Raw genomic sequence first — 18,937 nt, forward strand, 5'->3', positions numbered from 1 at the left:
TCTTCCACCACTTCCTCTTTGCCTGCTGCAGCACTCTCACTCCTCTTTTCTTTCTTTCTTTCTTTCCCTCGGCAGCGCACACACCATCACTAAAACTTTTCTTCAGCAAGTTTTGCCATCATTTGTTATTTGTGTGGCAGAAAATACCCATTTATTGCATTCTTTGCTTGCTTCCAGCATCCAGAAGAGAAAGCAAGAGTGATGATGGAGCTGTGAATGTGATGGGGTTGCTCTGCTAAATGTGGATTTTTGGGAGTCGGTGTCATAGCCATGCAGTGGATGTGAGCGGGGATAAAGAAGCACAATGAAAGGTAAGCTACACACACACACATACACACTCCACCTCTGCCACACTGTGAGACCTGTAGAATGCTTGGGCAGCAACCACGTCTGACATCTGCTTTCACTTAGGACTGTGTGTGTGTGTGTGTGTTGCACATCTACCACAAAAGACCGTGTGAGACGTGCATCGTGTCGGCTCGAGTACCGTATGATATGTTTTGTCTCTGATGGACCCGAGAAGTGTGTGACTGCACTCCTGCTTCAAAGTTTCCATCATTGAATGATCTAGTTTGACATCAAATATCCATTCTAGTCCCGTCCACTACTCATCTGCAAAAAAAGGTCAGTAAGGATAATTCATAATGCCGCCTACAGAGAACATACTAACTCCTTATTTCTAAAATCACAAATACTTCAACTTGCTGATATAGTTCATCTTCAAACAGCTAAAATGATGCATAAGACTAAAAATAATCAATTAGCTAAAAATGTCATCCAATACTTCTCTACAAGAGAGGAGAAATATGATCTCAGGGAAGAAGTACATTTGAAACACTTCTATGCTAGGACTACGTTAAAAAGCCTTAGCATTTCAGTATGTGGAATCAAACTATGGAATGGATTGAGTAAGGACCTCAAACAATGCACAACGATGAGCCAATTCAAGAAACAATGCAAGCAGTTGATGTTTGCTAAATACAAGGATGAAGAGTCTTGAACCAGTCATGATGTGCTATATATATCACTATATTGACACTTACTATGGTACACATTATGGCATTGGATGCTCATATCACCTCGTACTTCGGTACGGGGTACATTATTAAAAAATGAAAAATAAAAAACCTTAAACTGTATTATGGAAAGCAGGAAGTGAACAAATGTAACAGTTACTGATTGTAAAAGTACCAGATGGAGGGGTAGGATTTAATAAGCTTTGCTTCTTCCTACTCCTTTTGGACATGTGGAACTGGGAACTGATTATGTGATGCATTCAATTGTAATCTGATGCATGTTCAAATGAAATAAAACCATTACCATATATTCTACAAATGATGATGGTCCATGTAACTCAGTAAGGTCCGTCTTTCCAAACTCTTTCCAGGAGGATGGAATGAGGGCCACTTTGGAATATTTTATGGATTAAAAATGGTAAAATCCGGTATAGGAATATATGCTCAGGTATATAAATGTCAACATCTTAGCTTTGTGTTGCAGCTGACAATGCAAATTAGTGTAAGATGTAATGTAGAGCCCACTAAAGATGAAATAACGTCTTTGAATGCATCTTCTGAATGCCTTATTTTCATGTTGTAATTCATTTACCCATTTTTTTTAATTTAGCCAAATTAATTCGCTCAAACATGCATTTTAAAAAATAAATAACAGGCCATATTTAACCACAAAACGGTACTATTTGTTAATTAGTATGTTTTAAAAAAAAAACTGTGATAGACGGTGATGGATTACTGTATACCAAGAGCCAAAAATCTAAGATATACAGTATATTTCAATGCTATATCCCGGAAAGGAAATAATGACATAGAAATAACTTTAAAGTTACATAATACTTATGTTAAATATGTTCTATGAATTCAAACGAGCAACAAGCAAAAAAAAAAAAAAAGAATCGTTGCACTTTGCCCTTATGAATGTGCATCATGATTATGAAAAATCACTTCAAGAAATGAGGTTGAAGGACCCCCGGGGGGCCGGGGGGTCAAGCTGTGTCTGAGTACACTCATGTAATATTCCACAACACTAGCTTATATGCCTCCTAGTGGTCAGTCTGGGCGCGCAACAAGTAAGCAACTCCCCGAAAATATGCAAATAACGCAAGATATGATTTTTCTTTGAATCCTCCCACCCTCCAAGTTAACAGCGCCCAAAACGATTAGCAGGAAAAGACCAGGGATCTTTCGACAAGTCATATTACTCAACTCTCGTTTCCATAATTTACGTGAAAGTCAGTTTTTATGCAACTGTTATTGTACGAAACGACTCAATGGAGACATTTTGACCAGACTGTTTTTCTCTCACACACACACACACCTCCCCCTCACGGTGACTTGGCACGGCACGACGGGTGTTTCTTCACCCACAGCCGCCAAGGACGATGACACGGTGGAAAAGTTGCCAGGATGTTCTCCCTGGGGCTTCCAAATGGCTTTTAGGAAGAAAAAAAAAGCAGAAAGCAAGCACCGTTCTGCCAGAATATTGTCTCAGATCATTAATAGTGTCATTGAACACACCAGAGTTAAGGACCTGGGTATAGTATCCACTCATGTAGATTTCCCAGATCTGAAAGGTGCACCAAAAAAAGTGTCATCACTACCCAAGAAGCACTTATGAATGTCATGAAATTTGTTTTCCCTTCAGACGACTTTGCCGAAGAGGAGGAGGTGCAGTCCTTCGGTTACAAGAGGTTTGGTGAGTAGCGCCTGCGTCCACGAGCAGCATCCAAACATAACACAACACAACCTTTTGGCCGCCTGCCCCCAACTATAGGAGCACCCACAAAGAGCTTATTTTGGAAGCTGCCTCACTTTTATTTCCACATTCTAAAAGTGTGATCCCTAAAAAAAAAAAAAAAAAAACATTCCCAGAGTGACTCTTAAAAGGTCCCAACCTTCAGAAAATTGTGTCAAACTACTTTAAGTAATATTAGCTTTTAAACCAGGGGTCTCAAACTTGTGGCCCATGGGCCAAATGCGGCCCACAGGATGGTAGTTTGAGGCCCCCGCCTTAATAGTTTAATATGGATGCCGTACGGTTTCATGTACCCTGCTACTTTTAAGTAATATTATCTTTTAAACCAGGGGTCTCAAACTCGCGGCCCGCAGGATGCTAGTTTGAGGCCCCCGCCTTAATATTTGATATGGATGCCGTATGGTTTCATGTACCCTGCTACTTTTAAGTAATATTAGCTTTTAAACCAGGGGTCTCAAACTCGCAGCCCGCGGCCAAATGCGGCCCGCAGGATGCTAGTTTGAGGCCCCCGCCTTAATAGTTTGATATGGATGCCATATGGTTTCATGTACCCTGCTACTTTTAAGTAATATTAGCTTTTAAAACAGGGGTCTCAAACTCGCAGCCCGCGGGCCAAATGCGACCCGCAGAAAATGCAAACTCCACACAGAGATGGCCGAGGGTGGAATTGAACCCTGGTCTCCTAGCTGTGAGGTCTGTGCGTCACACTAACATGTTTTTGTTTATTTGTGTCAGCTCAAAATAAGATTACTTTATTTATGATACTGGTTTTAAATTCTAAATGTTTGTGAGTAAAAAAAAAGCCCATTTAGGAACATTCAGAAAGGATTATTATTCATTTCTCTTTTAAAACACATTAAAATACTGCGACATTAATCATTACATTATAGTAAATATTATTTTATTACAATACTCTTAACTATTCCCACAGTTTTTGAATGTTTAGTACATGTTGAAATTTGTCCTACTTTTTTGACGGTCATTGAATGCAACGCGCCACTGGGACGGCTGCTAGCGAGCTAACCATCCATCCAGTTTCTACCGCTTATCCTCACAAGGGTCACGGGTATGCTGGAGCCTATCCCAGCTGTCTTCGGGCGAGAGGCGGGGTACACAATGGACTGGTGGCCAGCCAATCACAGGGCACATATAGACAAACAACCATTCACACTCACATTCATACCTATGGACAATTTGGAGTCACCAATGAACTCGCGTCTCCTAGCTGTGCGCTAACCACTCGACCGCCGTGCAGCCCGTAAAGGTAATATAATGTAAGCTAACATCAATGTTTTGTGTCATTACTGCCACTTAGTGAACAGAATACTACATATCACTTATACTTCAATATGTTTGAGTAATAATACAGCATAGTCTACCAAGAAACAACAGTGATCAATGAAATAATTTTTGAAAAAACACAGCATTGGGAGGAAGCGATCATCAAACGGCCATATTGGGAGCGATGACTGTATTTGTATTTTACTTCATTTAGACATTTTTATGCATATAAATACTTAATCTGGGCAAAGAAATAGGTACAGTTTGCTTAAATATGAATATTTTGGTCAACCACAAAACGACCCACGCTCTATTTGCTCTGCATTCTTATGGGAATTGAATATGACATTCATATGTGTCCTATTCCCAGGTACATGCATGTTCCATCATTGCATACGCAGTAAAAGTAGCCAAAGAAAACTACAATAACGGCCAACATGCTACTTTAAACATTTAACATTCAGACTGTGTGGAGTTTGGTGGGTGTCTTTGGTGTTGGGTGCTGGGAAGAAGGTCCGGGTCCGAGTCTGCACTGTGCTGTGCTGTGTCAGCAATGTGGAAAGGGGACTGTAACACAATCTTTAGGGGGGGGGGATGATTTCCCTCTGTTTATATTGCTTTAAAGTTATTTATTTCTGCAGATGCTTTGAGGGAGGGGGTGGACGTTTTTTTTTTTTTTTTGTCAGCCGTCCAGCTGAGGAGTCACATTCCTTGCCCGGCTTATTTTGGGAGCACAACAGCAAGTGGTTTTAATTTAGGGCGACTTTATTAGCAGTGAAGAATGCTTTCACAATGCCTGCCTGTTGCTTACAACCTCCCCTCAGGACCGCCTTAGCCACCCCCTCCATCCCACGGAGCGCTCGTACACGAAGGTCTTTTGCTCAAAAGTTAAGTCAGAAGCAGGTCATATTCTCGGAGCAGGTAACTGTACTAAAGTACTAAAAGACGAATGGAGCCAATGAAGCCTATTTCTTCTCTTGGTAGTCCAACGAGGTTTGTTTCATGATATGTAATAAAACTAAAATAAAGTAAAGCTACTTACCTCAAAGAATGTCATGAAAGATGTTCCATCTAGCGGTCCTCTATTGATACTGATACATTGATATTGTTTGACTTTTTTGTAGAACTTCAAATTGTACAACAATATTTTGCTCCGTGTTGTGTTCAATGTCACCGTTTCACTCACTAGTGCATCAAGAAAGGAAGGGACAGTTTTACCGCTGTTTCACTCTCTAACCCATTTGCAGTACAATGGACGGTTTTGGTGCCGTTTCACTCATACGTTCATCTACACAGAACAATTTTGCTCCGTGTTGCGTTTAGTAGCACTTTTTCACTCACTAGATCATCAACCACTTTCAACCACTTCGCCATCTACAAGGGACAGTTTTACCGCTGTTTCACTCTCTAATTCATTTTTTGGCACCGTTTCACAGAACAATTTTGCTCCGTGTTGCGTTTAGTAGCACTTTTTCACTCACTAGATCATACAACTTTCCTACTTACATATTTCTGTGACCAGTAAGAGCTCACTTTGATATGGTTTGTTGTGTTCCAAATTAGAGGAACCGTTTTAACTCTGAATTCAAGTAGCAACACAATCTACTGCGTTACATTTTTGGGGATAATGCTAGTCAAAGCGGACATCTGGTCAATTTCACTCATTAGTCCATCTGCAAGACGGTTGTAGTAGTTTCAACCACTTCGCCATATACAAGGGACAGTTTTACCGCTGTTTCACTCTCTAAATCATTTTTTGGCGCCGTTTCACAAAACAATTTTGCTCCGTGTTGCGTTTAGTAGCACTTTTTCACTCACTAGATCATACAAGTTACCTACTTCCTGTTTATGTTTCTGTGACCAGTAAGAACTCACTTTGATATGGTTTGTTGTGTTCCAAATTAGAGGAACCGTTTTAACTCTGAATTCAAGTAGCAACACTATGTACTGCGTTACATTTTTGGGGCTAATGCTAGTCAAAGCTGACATCTGGTAAGGTGTCATTTTTCATATGATGAATGCTTGTTAAGCTTTTTTAACAGACAGTTTCTGGGCTCGAGGACAAGAAAAACAAAAAAGCATTGGAGGTGTCTGATTCCATTTATAGCAAGAAGGACCTTGCATATGGGCCGCCATCGCATACCAAAGTCGTTGCCAACATCAGCCATCGTTTTGTGCGTGTGAGCAGGATCTATCATTTCCAAATTCTGCTGCAGAATGCGAGCCTGTGATGATGTCGTACTTGTGTTTGTTGCACTTGTAGTGTTATTAGCAGCAATCTCCGCAAAGTTTTCCATTGACTCAGCTCTCAAGTGTTTTTGGGATGACAGATCCAAAAGCGAAGGAGCATGTGGTCACATCTGCTGCTTCCGAGGAGAAAACATCTCAACATGTTCGCACTCCCGTTTGTCTTCAGTTTGCAAACACATGAACATGGACATAATCCAAATAATGTCATTCAACGGACAAACAATCTTTGAATCAGTTGACCTAGCATGTCAATTTATTGAATAGATGGTAAAGAATTATGGCCAACAATGTAAATATAAATACAGTAAAGTACAGAAATGTGGGTGAGCGGGAAGTTTGTTGTAAGTATTACAATACCCAGAAGAGTCCCTCGTGCTATAATGTTTTTTTTCCAAAAATTGATGAATTAATATGTAAATTATTGAAAGACAAGTCATTTGTTGATTTATGGTCACTAGGCGTCAGTAATATTATAATATTAATATTATACGGATGAGATATCCTTACATTACCCAAACTCTGCACGAAGTCAGCCATGGCGTGCGTGTCTGACACGATAAAGTGAAAAAAAAAGTTATCCTCCCATACCATGTGGAAGTGGTATGTTTTTTACTTCCTACTTTGTACTTCTTCCCCACTCATTCATTCATTCATTTTCTACCGCTTATCCTCACGAGGGTCGCGGGGGTGCTGGAGCCTATCCCAGCTGGCGGGGTACACCCTGGACTGGTGGCCAGCCAATCACAGGGCACATATAGACAAACAACCATTCACACTCACATTCATACCTATGGACAATTTGGAGTCGCTAATTAACCTAGCATGTTTTTGGAATGTGGGAAGAAACCGGAGTACCCGGAGAAAACTCCACACAGAGATGGCCGAGGGTGGAATTGAACCCTGGTCTCCTAGTTCTGCGCGCTAACCACTCGACCGCCGTGCCGCCCTTATGATATATTATTAGTCCAAATTATTGAAAGACAAGTCATGTGTTGATTTCTGGTCACTAGGGGTCAGTAATGTTATACGGTGTCGTTGGTGGTCTTGTTTGTAAACAAACCCAGCAACAGCAGGCAGTTCGTAGTTTGTCTCTAGCATCCGATTTGACTTTATTTGGGGCTTTTTATGCACACAACCAGCAGCCCTCAATGCTAACAAGTGTGCAGCGCTCCACGCATGGATGCAATTATTCTCTCCCGCGTTGTCCAAAATACACGACTTTCCAAGAGCCTTTGGGATTGCATAACTTGTTTGTGCTTTCCGTGACGTGATCGTGTTAATGGGAAGTCAGATGATGACTGGATTACGCTCAAATATGTGTTTATGCAACAAAGCACTAGATGGCGATTGCTAAATGTTGTTGTCGTACAATGTAAACAGACGAAGGAAACTGTGTGTTGATATTCCTCGTGAGGACACCGTGATCACTGGGACCTGGTAGAACGCCAACATACGTAAAACCTCGTCCTTTTCCTTCATGGACGTCTCTGGCTTCTATCAAATGTTGCTCCAGTGTAAGCAGGTCAAGATGTTCAACAGGCTCAACCAATTTGCAGAAAGTAGCCCAGGAATGCTAAACATGCTCATTTTACCCCCTAGTGACTGTGTTTACTTCTTGCTAAGTTAGCTAGTTAATAACGTCGCCACTCATTACTCATATAATGAGTTAAGCAAATACAAATAGACGGTGTGGACATTGAAAGGGTGAACGAAAATACATTTCTGGGGATCACAATAGATGCCGCCTACAGAGAACATACTAACTCCTTATTTCTAAAATCACAAATACTTCAACTTACTGATATAGTTCATCTTCAAACAGCTAAAATAATGCATAAGGCTAAAAATAACCAATTAGCTAAAAATGTCATCCAATACTTCTCTACAAGAGAGGATAAATATGATCTCAGGGAAGAAGTACATTTGAAACACTTCTATGCTAGGACTACGTTATGCTAGCCATAGCATTTCAGTATGTGGAATCAAACTATGGAATGGATTGAGTAAGGACCTCAAACAATGCACAACGATGAGCCAATTCAAGAAACAATACAAGCAGTTGATGTTTGCTAAATACAAGGATGAAGAGTCTTGAACCAGTCATGATGTGCTATATATATCACTATATTGACACTTACTATGGTACACATTATGGCATTGGATGCTCATATAAAAAAAAAAACTTAAACTATATTAGGAAAGCAGGAAGTGAACAAATGTAACAGTTAGTGATTGTAAAAGTACCAGATGGAGGGGTAGGATTTAATAAGCTTTGCTTCTTCCTACTCCTTTTGGACATGTGGAACTGTGAACTAATTATGGGATGCACTCAATTGTAAATATCTTTCTAATTATTTCTTCTCACATTTTTACATTTTTAACGGAAAACCTGGTGGTTTGCCAACCTCGGCTAGAGCCCTCCCGTCACATCCGCTGCCTTCTGAACCGCAGATGCGACCGACTCCTTCATCTTTGCTGAAATCAGCAGAGTTCAATTTCACATGCTCGTCCTTCACGGCCCACATGAGCCGTGTGCACTTATTGGACAACCAAACTGGGGAAGAAACACATCAAATATGCATATCGTTTGACTAACAATAGGCCGTGAAGCCGTGGAATTGGACGTGGCAAGCGATGGTTGTATTACCACTAAAAAAAAGGGGTGTGTTTGAGCTCATTCCTGTGCTCTTGTATGTGATATATTACAGTATGTAACATGGAATTGGGCACAAAGGGGCTTCACACAAACCGGTGCCGCTCTGTACAGGCTGTCTTTGTGTTGCTGTCGAAGTTTCCAGAGTGGGAGTCTTTTTTTTGCTGGACATGGAAGTAAGGACTCATAAGCTCCCTTCACACCGCACTTCAAAGCCGGCCTCTGTAGAAATGGCACCCATGTACAAATGTTCCAGCTTTGGAGGCAACGTGTGTATAAAAGCGTGTGTGGCAGTCTCTGTGGTCAAAATGCAGTAGGTGCTGGAGCCTATCCCAGCTGTCATTGGGCGAGAGGCGGGGTACACCCAAAATCACAGGGCACATATAGACAAACAACCATTCACACTCACATTCATACCTATGGACAATTTGGAGTGGCTAATTAACCTAGCATGTTTTTGGAATGTGGGAGGAAACCGGAGTACCCGGAGAAAACCCACGCATGCATGGGGAGAACATGCAAACTCCACACAGAGATGGCCGAGGGTGGGGAAAGACAAAATAAGAAGCCAAAAAGTTACCACTTCCACAAAAAATAGGAGGAGAACTCATTCATTCATTCATTAATTTTCTACCGCCTATCCTCACGAGGGTTGCGGGGGGTGCTGGAGCCTATCCCTGCTGTCTTTGGAGCGAGAGGCGGGGTACACCCTGGACTGGTGGCCAGCCAATCACAGGGCACATATAGACAAACAACCATTCTCACTCACATTCATACCTATGGACAATTTGGAGTCGCTAATTAACCTAGCATGTTTTTGGAATGTGGGAGGAAACCGGAGTACCCGGAGAAAACCCACGCATGCACGGGGAGAACATGCAAACTCCACACAGAGATGGCCGAGGGTGGAATTGAACCCTGGTCTCCTAGCTGTAAGGTCTGTGTGCTAACAACATGACCGCTGTGCAGCCTCTTTCTTTCTTATTTTTCTTTTTTTCCTACTTTATAAATTCAAGAAGGCTGCACTGCACAGCAGACGAGTGGTTATCACGCAGGCCACACAGCTAGGAGACCTGAGTTCGATTCCAACCTCCACCATATGTTCTCGCCGCTTTCCTCCCACATTCCAAAAACACGCTAGGTTAATTAGCGACTCCAAATTGTCCATAGGTATGAATGTGAGTGTGAATGGTTGTTTGTCTATATGTGCCCTGTGATTGGCTCGCCACCAGTCCAAGGTGTACCCCGCCAGCTGGGATAGGCTCCAGCACCCCCCGCGACCCTCGTGAGGAAAAAGCGGTACAAAATGAATGAATGAATAAATGATGTGATGTTGAACCTGTATCTAATCACTCAACACATATAGTTTTTGTCTTTGCCAGACAATTTTTTGTTGTTTTTTTGTTGAAAATATTCCAGCAGCTTTCCTTCTGTCAGCTGTCTAATGTTTATTGGTGGTTTTTACAGAAGAGGAGCCTCTGGACAGCTGCACTCAGTTGGCTCCAGCGTGATTCGAGGACACAGAGAAACAGCCAAAAGAGACCTCAGCCTCTGTCTTTCATGTGCATAACACGTGTGCCTTATTGTAAACATCCACCTCTTTTCACAAGGACACATTTTTCATTTGACAGTCGGCCTAAGAGAGTCATGATGTGTTCCACCTCAAACACACGTCTACTATATTTAGTCGCCAACTCGTCCCACATGGCTCGAAACTCATTTAACCGTATTTTGTTCTTCTAGTTAACCGGGATTTTCATGTGTGTTGCAGGAATCCAGGAAGGATCGGAGTGCACCAAATGTAAAAACGACGGGGCTCTGCGGGCCGCCATCGCACTGCTCTACGTCCTCTGCACGCTGCTCACCATCGCTGTGGCTGTCCTCGGGTACAAAGGTCAGCCACTATATGACCTTGTGTGTTTCTAATCCAATCCATCTTCCTACTGGAGCACAAACAAGAGCAAGGCATTTAAAGTATTACCTAAAAAATACACAAATATGTACATTTTCTATGCTGCTCACTAGCGTTGCAAAGGTAAGCCGGAGCTTATCCTAGCTTAGCTGATGCGAGTTCACAGAGTTTGAATGTGAATGATTCTCTGGCTGCGTATGTTAGTGCTGCTGTGGCTCTAATATCTACCAGATGAACCTGAAGCTACCACGGTAGGGTAGATGACGCTTAACGAGACCCCGACCTCCATTTATGGTTCTGCGGTCATTTGTACCATCAGGCGCAGCAAACCGAGAGCAGTAAGTGTCAGGGAGGGTTTGTGAGACTGTTAAAGATGAATGCACATTAACGAAGGTTATGGGTCAAAAACGTACAGCCCTAATCCGGTTTACACGCTTGTATAACCGTAATACCTTTACTGAAGGACGACAAGTGATGGAGATTCATATGAGCAAATAAGAAGACAGGAGGAGGAGTAAATTATTAAAAAATATTTGGAATGCATCTTTCAAATATACCCCCGAACAGAGCCGCCGTTGTTGTTGTTTTTTTTTTATATATTGCCCGGTAACATATTGTAAAAATACAATTAAACACAAAAAAAACAAGAAAAATTTAATAAATCTACAAGAATAAAATCAAAATATTAAGAGAAAAAAGAAGAAAATTAAGTTTATAAAAATGTAATACAGTTTGAAAATACAAATTTAAAGTATTAAATGGTAACATCATGAGGAAAAATAACATCATTTTAGTATTATATGTTGAACTATTAAAGACAAAAGTTGTTAAAATGTAAAAGTCATACTATTACAATATATTAATAAAAAAAGTCATAATTTGTTGGAAATAGTTCAACAGAAATGAAAAAAGCAGGTGTAATTTTATGGGAATAAAGTCAAAATATAAAGGGAAAAAGTTGCTTTCTGATGGAAAAAAAGTTGTAATTTTCTGAGAATGAACATTTAATATTATGAAGAATATGTAATTTTAGTAGTAGGAAAAAAATATGTTTTGCTTTAAAGTGGTAAAATTATGAGAAACAAAGGAAAAAAGTGTAAACTTGTCATCACTGGAAAATTAGGTTGGGGACAAAGTTTCAAAATGATGACAATAAAGGCGTAATCACAAAAGTCAAGAAGTTTTTTTTTTTTTTTTACAAAAACTGTTTAAAGAAAAAACAAAACAAACAAACAAAATATGAAAAAAGTCGGATTCCGATAAGAAAATGTTTTTTGAAAATTTTTATGTGGTAATATTATGTGAAATCATAAAGTTGCAATAAAAAAAAGTTGGGAAAAAATTAACTATGGAAATAAAATCAAAATATTATGGAAATAAAGTCATAATTACAACAACAAAAGTATTCTAGAAGAAAGTTACAATAAAAAAAAAACAAAAAAAGCAAAAATTAAAAAATGTGCAAAGGCCATAGTTCATATTAAAAATAGCCTTTTTCCCACCTATATTGCATAACTGAGATGCATTTGAAGATATAGAGTATGTATATACAACTTAGGATATATACATGTGATGCTTTTTTAAATATGGCTCCCCTTAATAGCCTTCACTGCAAAACGTTTGGACACCCCTGCAATAAAGGCATGGATACTGTGGCGCCCTCTAGTGTTCAACAGATTACCATTTCCTGCACTTACTAGACCTCTGCATTGTATTTGCATGTGTTTTTCTCTATGTTTCTATCTATGAACACATTAATACAGAATAAACTTTCCTTTCTGCTGATGTCAGTGGTCCAGAAAATGGACAACGTCAGCGAGGGGATGCAGAATTATGGCGGGAAAATCAGCGCAGTGGAGACCAACTTAAAGAAACTAGGTGAGTGGTCAGCGCTCACAAACGGACAGTCGAATATGTCAAGTCCATTTCAGCATACGGGTCAACATCCATTTTTTTTTCAGAGTGAGAATTTTCCCTCATTTTTTCCCCAAAGGAAAATAATCTGTTCCAGCATCAAGCTGTGGCTGCCATGAATCACACAAACAACTTGCTTTGAGCATGAGTTTGTTTGTGGCTGACTTATTTAGTGCAAATCTGAGCATACGTGCACGAGGAAGCACTTTGGCAACAGAGGCGAGGAAAAACTCTCTCTTAAAGAAGAAACCTTGCTAAGGCTCCTCCTAATTTTGGAATAAGTGTCAAGAAAAAGCAAAGCGAATCCTTTAATGGCCGCAAATGTTGTGTTTCCTCCTCAGACTATCAAACCGGTGAGAAGTCTGTGAATGCCAGCAGTGAAATCAAGACCTTTAAGTCGGACTTGGAAGCGTTGCAGGGTCAGCTGGTGGACATCGCCACCAGAACGAGCAGGAACAGGGACGTCCTCAGTGAACTTCAAGTCGTCGGAGATGACACTCAAGGCGGCCATGTTTCCCTGCGGAGTTTACTAACGGGCAACGCTGCCTCACTCCGAGGTGTCAACCAAACCTTGGCCTCCTACGGCGGCATGATCGGGGACCTCCAAGTGGACACTGCTAGGCTCCAGTCCGAGATCCAAGCCCAGGTGAAAGATCAGAGCAAAGCCCAGGTCGGTATCAGCGCTCTCAACATCAGTCAGACCCAGCAGCGGAATCTTCTCAGCTCGTTGCAGCAGACGGTTGAAGATACGGGTCAGGCGGTGCAAAACCTCCAGATCGGGTATCAGACTTTGCAGCAGACAGCCAGACAAACCCGGACTGATATAGACTGGCTAACGGAGAAGGTCCAGAACCTTCAGGTTTTGGCTGCAAACAACTCAGCATCTGCACGGTCTAATGGCGAAGCCTTGGATGATTTAGGAGCGCAGCTGAGCACACTAGCAGGCCAGACCCAGAACACCTCCATGCTCACCGAGAACCACGATCAGAGTCTACGGGAACTCATGGACCACCATCGTGACCACGATAACGCCACCTCGTTTAAATTCGACGTGATGGAAACCCGCCTGGACAAGCATGAAAGCAGCATGGACCGCGTGACCGGCAACGTGAGCTTCACCACGCAGCTCCTCGGGGCCATCAGCTCAGATCTCAACAGCCTGAGATCATGCGCCGAGACGGTTTTACGCCATTCTGACCTTCTGGTGGGTTTGAACAACAGCGTGAGCGAGGCCAAGGTCGAGAACAGAGACCTGCGGGCCCAGCAGGACGTGCTGGTGGCCAGGCTGGACAAGGAGGTCAATGACTTGTCTGTGGTGATGGAGGAGATGAAGCTGGTGGACAGCAAACACTCGCAGCTCATCACCAACTTCACCATCCTCAAGGGTAACATCACGTATTTCTTTGTGGAAGCTTCTGGAACGCCCCTTAGCTATACAATCAAATGTGGTTTTCCTTATGGCTAATAATTGTCTTTCAGGACCACCAGGTCCAAGAGGTGCCAAGGGGGACAAGGGACCTCAGGGGCAAATTGGATCTCCAGGTCAGAAGGGTGACAAAGGAGACAAAGGGATGCCAGGAGTGGTGGGGTCTAAAGGCGAAAAAGGTTCTCTTGGCCCACAAGGTGCGACGGGTCCAAAAGGTGGACCTGGCCCACGAGGCCTTCCTGGAGCGAAAGGCGCAAGAGGGCCCGGGGGTCGACCTGGGATCCCCGGAGAGAAAGGCGATCCTGGACTTCCAGGGGACCCTGGCAGAGATGGACTTCCGGGAGTGCAAGGGCCACAAGGAACGCAGGGCCCCAGAGGAGCTGCTGGGCCCGCAGGCATGGAGGGCCTACGTGGATCTGTTGGGCCTATTGGACCTCCTGGTCCTCCTGGGCTTCCTGGGTTACCTGCGCCGGTGCCTCTGCCAGTCAAGCCTACAGTGGCTTCCAAAGCAGATGATCAACCACAAGGATCCAAGCAGCCTGCGACTTCGGCTTCTGGTCAATTTCAAACATTTTAACGTATATTTAGCATTTTTTTATATCCTGTCATATATTCATATTTTTTTCCCAACTTAAGCCTCAAAATATACATATCACTCATTAATGATATTATTATTATTATTATATTTGTTTACAGTGTGTGATATAGAAGTACTGTGTTTGATTGAAACACATACCCATTCCCATACACGCCACTATGGGAAAAGTAGCACCATCTAGTGGTCAAACTTCAAAATTTAAAATTGAAAGCCAGTACAACGTCCCTCGCTCTGTCACATTTTTTCATAAATGTATTAATTAATTGCTGATTTCTGTTCATGGTTGAATACAGCCTATTACTGATAAAACAAAAACGCATATTTAATCAAACTGACCTTTTAATATAAGCATAAATATGGCTAAATGAACTAACTAAATGAATTAAAATACAAGCGTTCTATGTGAATGCAGTGTTATAGATTGGACACTAGATGTCAGTAACGAGCACTAGACGTGATCGTCAGAACAGGAGGTTTATTGGAGGTTTAATAAATGAAATTATCACTGCTGTTGGGCCAAAACCCAGAACTCTGAACCCCCCCCCCCCCATGTCAGTTTCTGTCCTCGCACCACTAAGGTCCAATTTAAAGCCGTCATTATAGTACACAGATGAGACAATATAGCCCTCGCTGGCCAGAAAACCAAGGCCCTGCTAACATGTGAGCCTGTTAACTTTAGGTCTAATATGTCTTGACTATGTTGACTATATTGGTTCAACAAATATAACGGTGACTATATGGGTGTTATTTCATGCCTAATAATGAAGATGGTAAACATGTTTTCTATGCTATAGCTATGAAAATATTCCATTTATTGAAACTGAATCATACTATTTGACAATTCACTTATTGGCGTGAAACTAATTAATCACCCATATTGAGATCTTAACATCAAAGATTGTATTTATTAGTGATAATATATATGTGGGATCGCAAATGGCTTTCAATGGGACATTTTTGGTCATGTGGCATTGCATTTTTGGCTCATTGAATGGCCCATTAAAAAAATATATATATTCTTTAACAAATTTCTAAATCTCTTGAAAATTATTAGAAATAAACAACAAACCATAATGGTTGTTTGTCTACATGTGCCCTGTGATTGGCTGGCGACCAGTCCAGGGTGTACCCCGCCTCTCGCCCGAAGACAGCTGGGATAGGCTCCAGCACCCCCCGCGACCCTCGTGAGGAAAAAGCGGTAGAAAATGAATGAATGAATGAATGGCCCATTAAAAAATATATATATATTCTTTAACAAATTTCTAAATCTCTTGAAAATTATTAGAAATAAACAACAAACCATAATAGTTGTTTGTCTACATGTGCCCTGTGATTGGCTGGCCACCAGTCCAGGGTGTACCCCGCCTCTCGCCCGAAGACAGCTGGGATAGGCTCCAGCACCCCCCACGACCGTCATGAGGATAAGCGGTAGAAAATGAATGAACAAACCATAATGTGAAAGAATGTCCCCCATTATGTCCTAAGGGCTGAAGTTTGAATGACTTTTAATCCAGGTTGTCCAGCAGAGTTCAGGAGGTTTGGAGACAGCTGCTACTTCTTCTCCCCGGACAATCAGAAGCTCAACTACGACGAGGCCAGCATGTTTTGTTCTACCAAAGAGTCTCATTTGCTGATTGTCAACAACAATGAGGAGCAGGTGAATGGAAAAAGCCTCATATGGGAAATATACACTGTACTTAATGAAGTGGCCTGTGTACGTCCTCCTCAGGTGTTTGTGAAGAACGCCGTGGCAGGGAAAGGTTTATTCTGGCTAGGCCTCACGGACAGAGAGGAGGAGAATGTGTGGAAGTGGGTGGATGGAAGCACGCCTGTTTACACGTGAGCTTATAATGTCCTTAAAATATTTGCAATGGTTGACATCCAACATGTTACCATGTGGCGTCCGTGTGATTGCATTCATAGGAAATGGAATCCGGGGCAGCCTGACAACTGGACACGTGGGCATGCACACGGCGAGGACTGCGGGGGTATCATCAATAACGGCAACTGGAACGATTTCTACTGCACGGAGCGCATCGGCGTTATCTGTGAACGCGCTGCCAGTGGTCAGTATCTCATATCTATACTTCATATTTATCTTTATCACACACGGCAGACATTTGTTTTGTGTTTGGCATGTTTGCGTATTGTGAAGACAATACCAGTGTTTATGTGGACATTACACATTATGTGTATAAACCTGAAAACCAAAAAATACAAATATATATATATATATATATATACATATATATATATATATATACATACAGTGGTGTCAAAAAGTCTTTGCTCCCCTCCTGAACGCTTCCTTTTTTGCATGTTTTTCACACTTAAATGTTTAAAGTCATCAAACAAATGTAAATGTTAATGAATGATAATACAACTGAACACAAAATGCAGTTTTTAAATGAAACGTATTATTATTTGGAAAAAAAGTGATTGCCCCCACCCCCATTAAAATATTCATTCATTCATTTTCTACCGCTTTTTCCTTAACATATGACAAAGCGTATGCGACAAAGTGGCCTTTTTTGCTTATTTTTGAATGGATTTTTATATCCATTCATTCATATTCTACTGCTTATCCTCATGAGGGTCGCGGGGGTGCTGGAGCCTATCCCAGCTGTCTTTGGGCAAGAGGCAGGGTACACCCTGGACTGGTCGCCAGCCAATCACAGGGCACATATAGACAAACAACCATTCACACTCACATTCATACCTATGGACAATTTGGAGTCGATAATTAACCTAGCATGTTTTTGGAATGTGGGAGGAAACCGGAGTACCCGGAGAAAACCCACGAATGCACGGGGAGAACATAGTGTGAATGGTTGTTTGTCTATATGTGCCCTGTGATTGGCTGGCCACCAGTCCAGGGTGTACCCCGCCTCTCACCCAAAGACTGCTGGGATAGGCTCCAGCACCCCCGCGACCGTCGTGAGGAAAAAGCGGTAGAAAATGAATGAATGATGATCTGAAACATGGGCTGCAGAAACATTTATGTGTAACAAACATGGAAAAAATAAATCAGAATGGGGCAAACACTTTTTCATACCACTGTATATTTACATATTCAGTATATAATATAAATCTTTCCCTTTTTGTGTGATAGCTCCGGTTTCGTAGCATCATTGCGAATGCTGTGATCTGTGTGATATGTCTGAGATGAAGAAGCTCTGCACAGACGGACAGACGGACTTGGACTTTTTCTGAAGTGGAGCTTCAGTTGCCGATGACTTTGTACTGTTCTCTGTCTTACAATGCACTTTTGCCCGAGACAGATCACATGCATACACAGCGCACCATTGTATGTTTTATTGATACAATATTGGTACTTGTGATATAATTTGAGAATGTATACGTGTATTTAGACTACATTTCATTCATTGGTGCACACATGGTCGATCTGTAAATAGTACTTATTAACCTTCTACAGTTTCTTGACTACCTTGCCTTTTCAATCCAAAGATGCAATAACAAATGAATTATTTTTGTATTTTTCACAGATTCTTGAGAAAGCAATAAATAATAAAGTGACTGTATGTTTTTTCTATGCTGATGAATACACAATGACAAATATAGATTATAAAAAGTGCCTTATTATGTGCACTGATAGTCATATTTGACACATATATGAGTCAAGGCTGCCATCAAGCTGAAGGAGTCTTATCGAGCGTATATTGTATATATAATATACAATATAACAGTCTTTTAAGGCGTGAGTCTTCACAAATCAATAAATAAACTGACCTTAGATGACCTCAAGATTATTAGTTAGCATGACTTGACCGTGCTTTGGCAAAAAATTGCATTAAGTTAATTGACAGGTTAAATATGTTTATTGCCATATTTAATTACTGAATTAATGGTAATGGTTTTGAACATGCATACAAGTTACATTGGAATCATGTCAGTGCATCATGCATCAACACCAATTAATTTGTTCACTCCCTGTTTTCCAAATGTACTTTTTGTTCCTTTAAATGCGGAGTGAAATGACAGTACTCAAGGTTGTTATAGCTGTAATGGATTATATAACATGATAAATAAATTTTAAAAAATAATAAAAAATTACTAACATTTTTCAGACTATTATTATTACACTTAATGTATGATATCTTTTATTTATTT

The 18,937-nt window shown here is 41.2% G+C and overlaps 1 protein-coding gene across 1 annotated transcript; it reads left to right on the forward strand.

Moving 5' to 3' along the window:
* Nucleotides 1-6: 6 nt before the first annotated feature.
* On the forward strand, nt 7-18,850 carry colec12 (collectin sub-family member 12). Its single transcript, XM_058075896.1, has 10 exons — nt 7-311; nt 2,662-2,712; nt 10,728-10,850; nt 12,660-12,746; nt 13,124-14,167; nt 14,262-14,765; nt 16,321-16,463; nt 16,536-16,645; nt 16,730-16,872; nt 17,919-18,850. The coding sequence occupies exons 1-10, from the start codon at nt 305-307 to the stop codon at nt 17,930-17,932; spliced, it is 2,226 nt and encodes a 741-aa protein (XP_057931879.1). The 5' UTR covers nt 7-304; the 3' UTR covers nt 17,933-18,850.
* Nucleotides 18,851-18,937: the final 87 nt, after the last annotated feature.

Source organism: Doryrhamphus excisus, chromosome 1 (genome assembly GCF_030265055.1).
Source record: "Doryrhamphus excisus isolate RoL2022-K1 chromosome 1, RoL_Dexc_1.0, whole genome shotgun sequence".
Classification (NCBI taxonomy): Eukaryota; Metazoa; Chordata; class Actinopteri; order Syngnathiformes; family Syngnathidae; genus Doryrhamphus; species Doryrhamphus excisus.

Excerpts from the sequence above, each read along its gene's own strand:
- colec12 (XM_058075896.1), top strand. Across the intron at positions 14,168-14,261 it reads CAACTTCACCATCCTCAAGG|GACCACCAGGTCCAAGAGGT; the intron begins GTAACATCACGT and ends ATTGTCTTTCAG. Across the intron at positions 16,646-16,729 it reads GGAAGCACGCCTGTTTACAC|GAAATGGAATCCGGGGCAGC; the intron begins GTGAGCTTATAA and ends TTGCATTCATAG.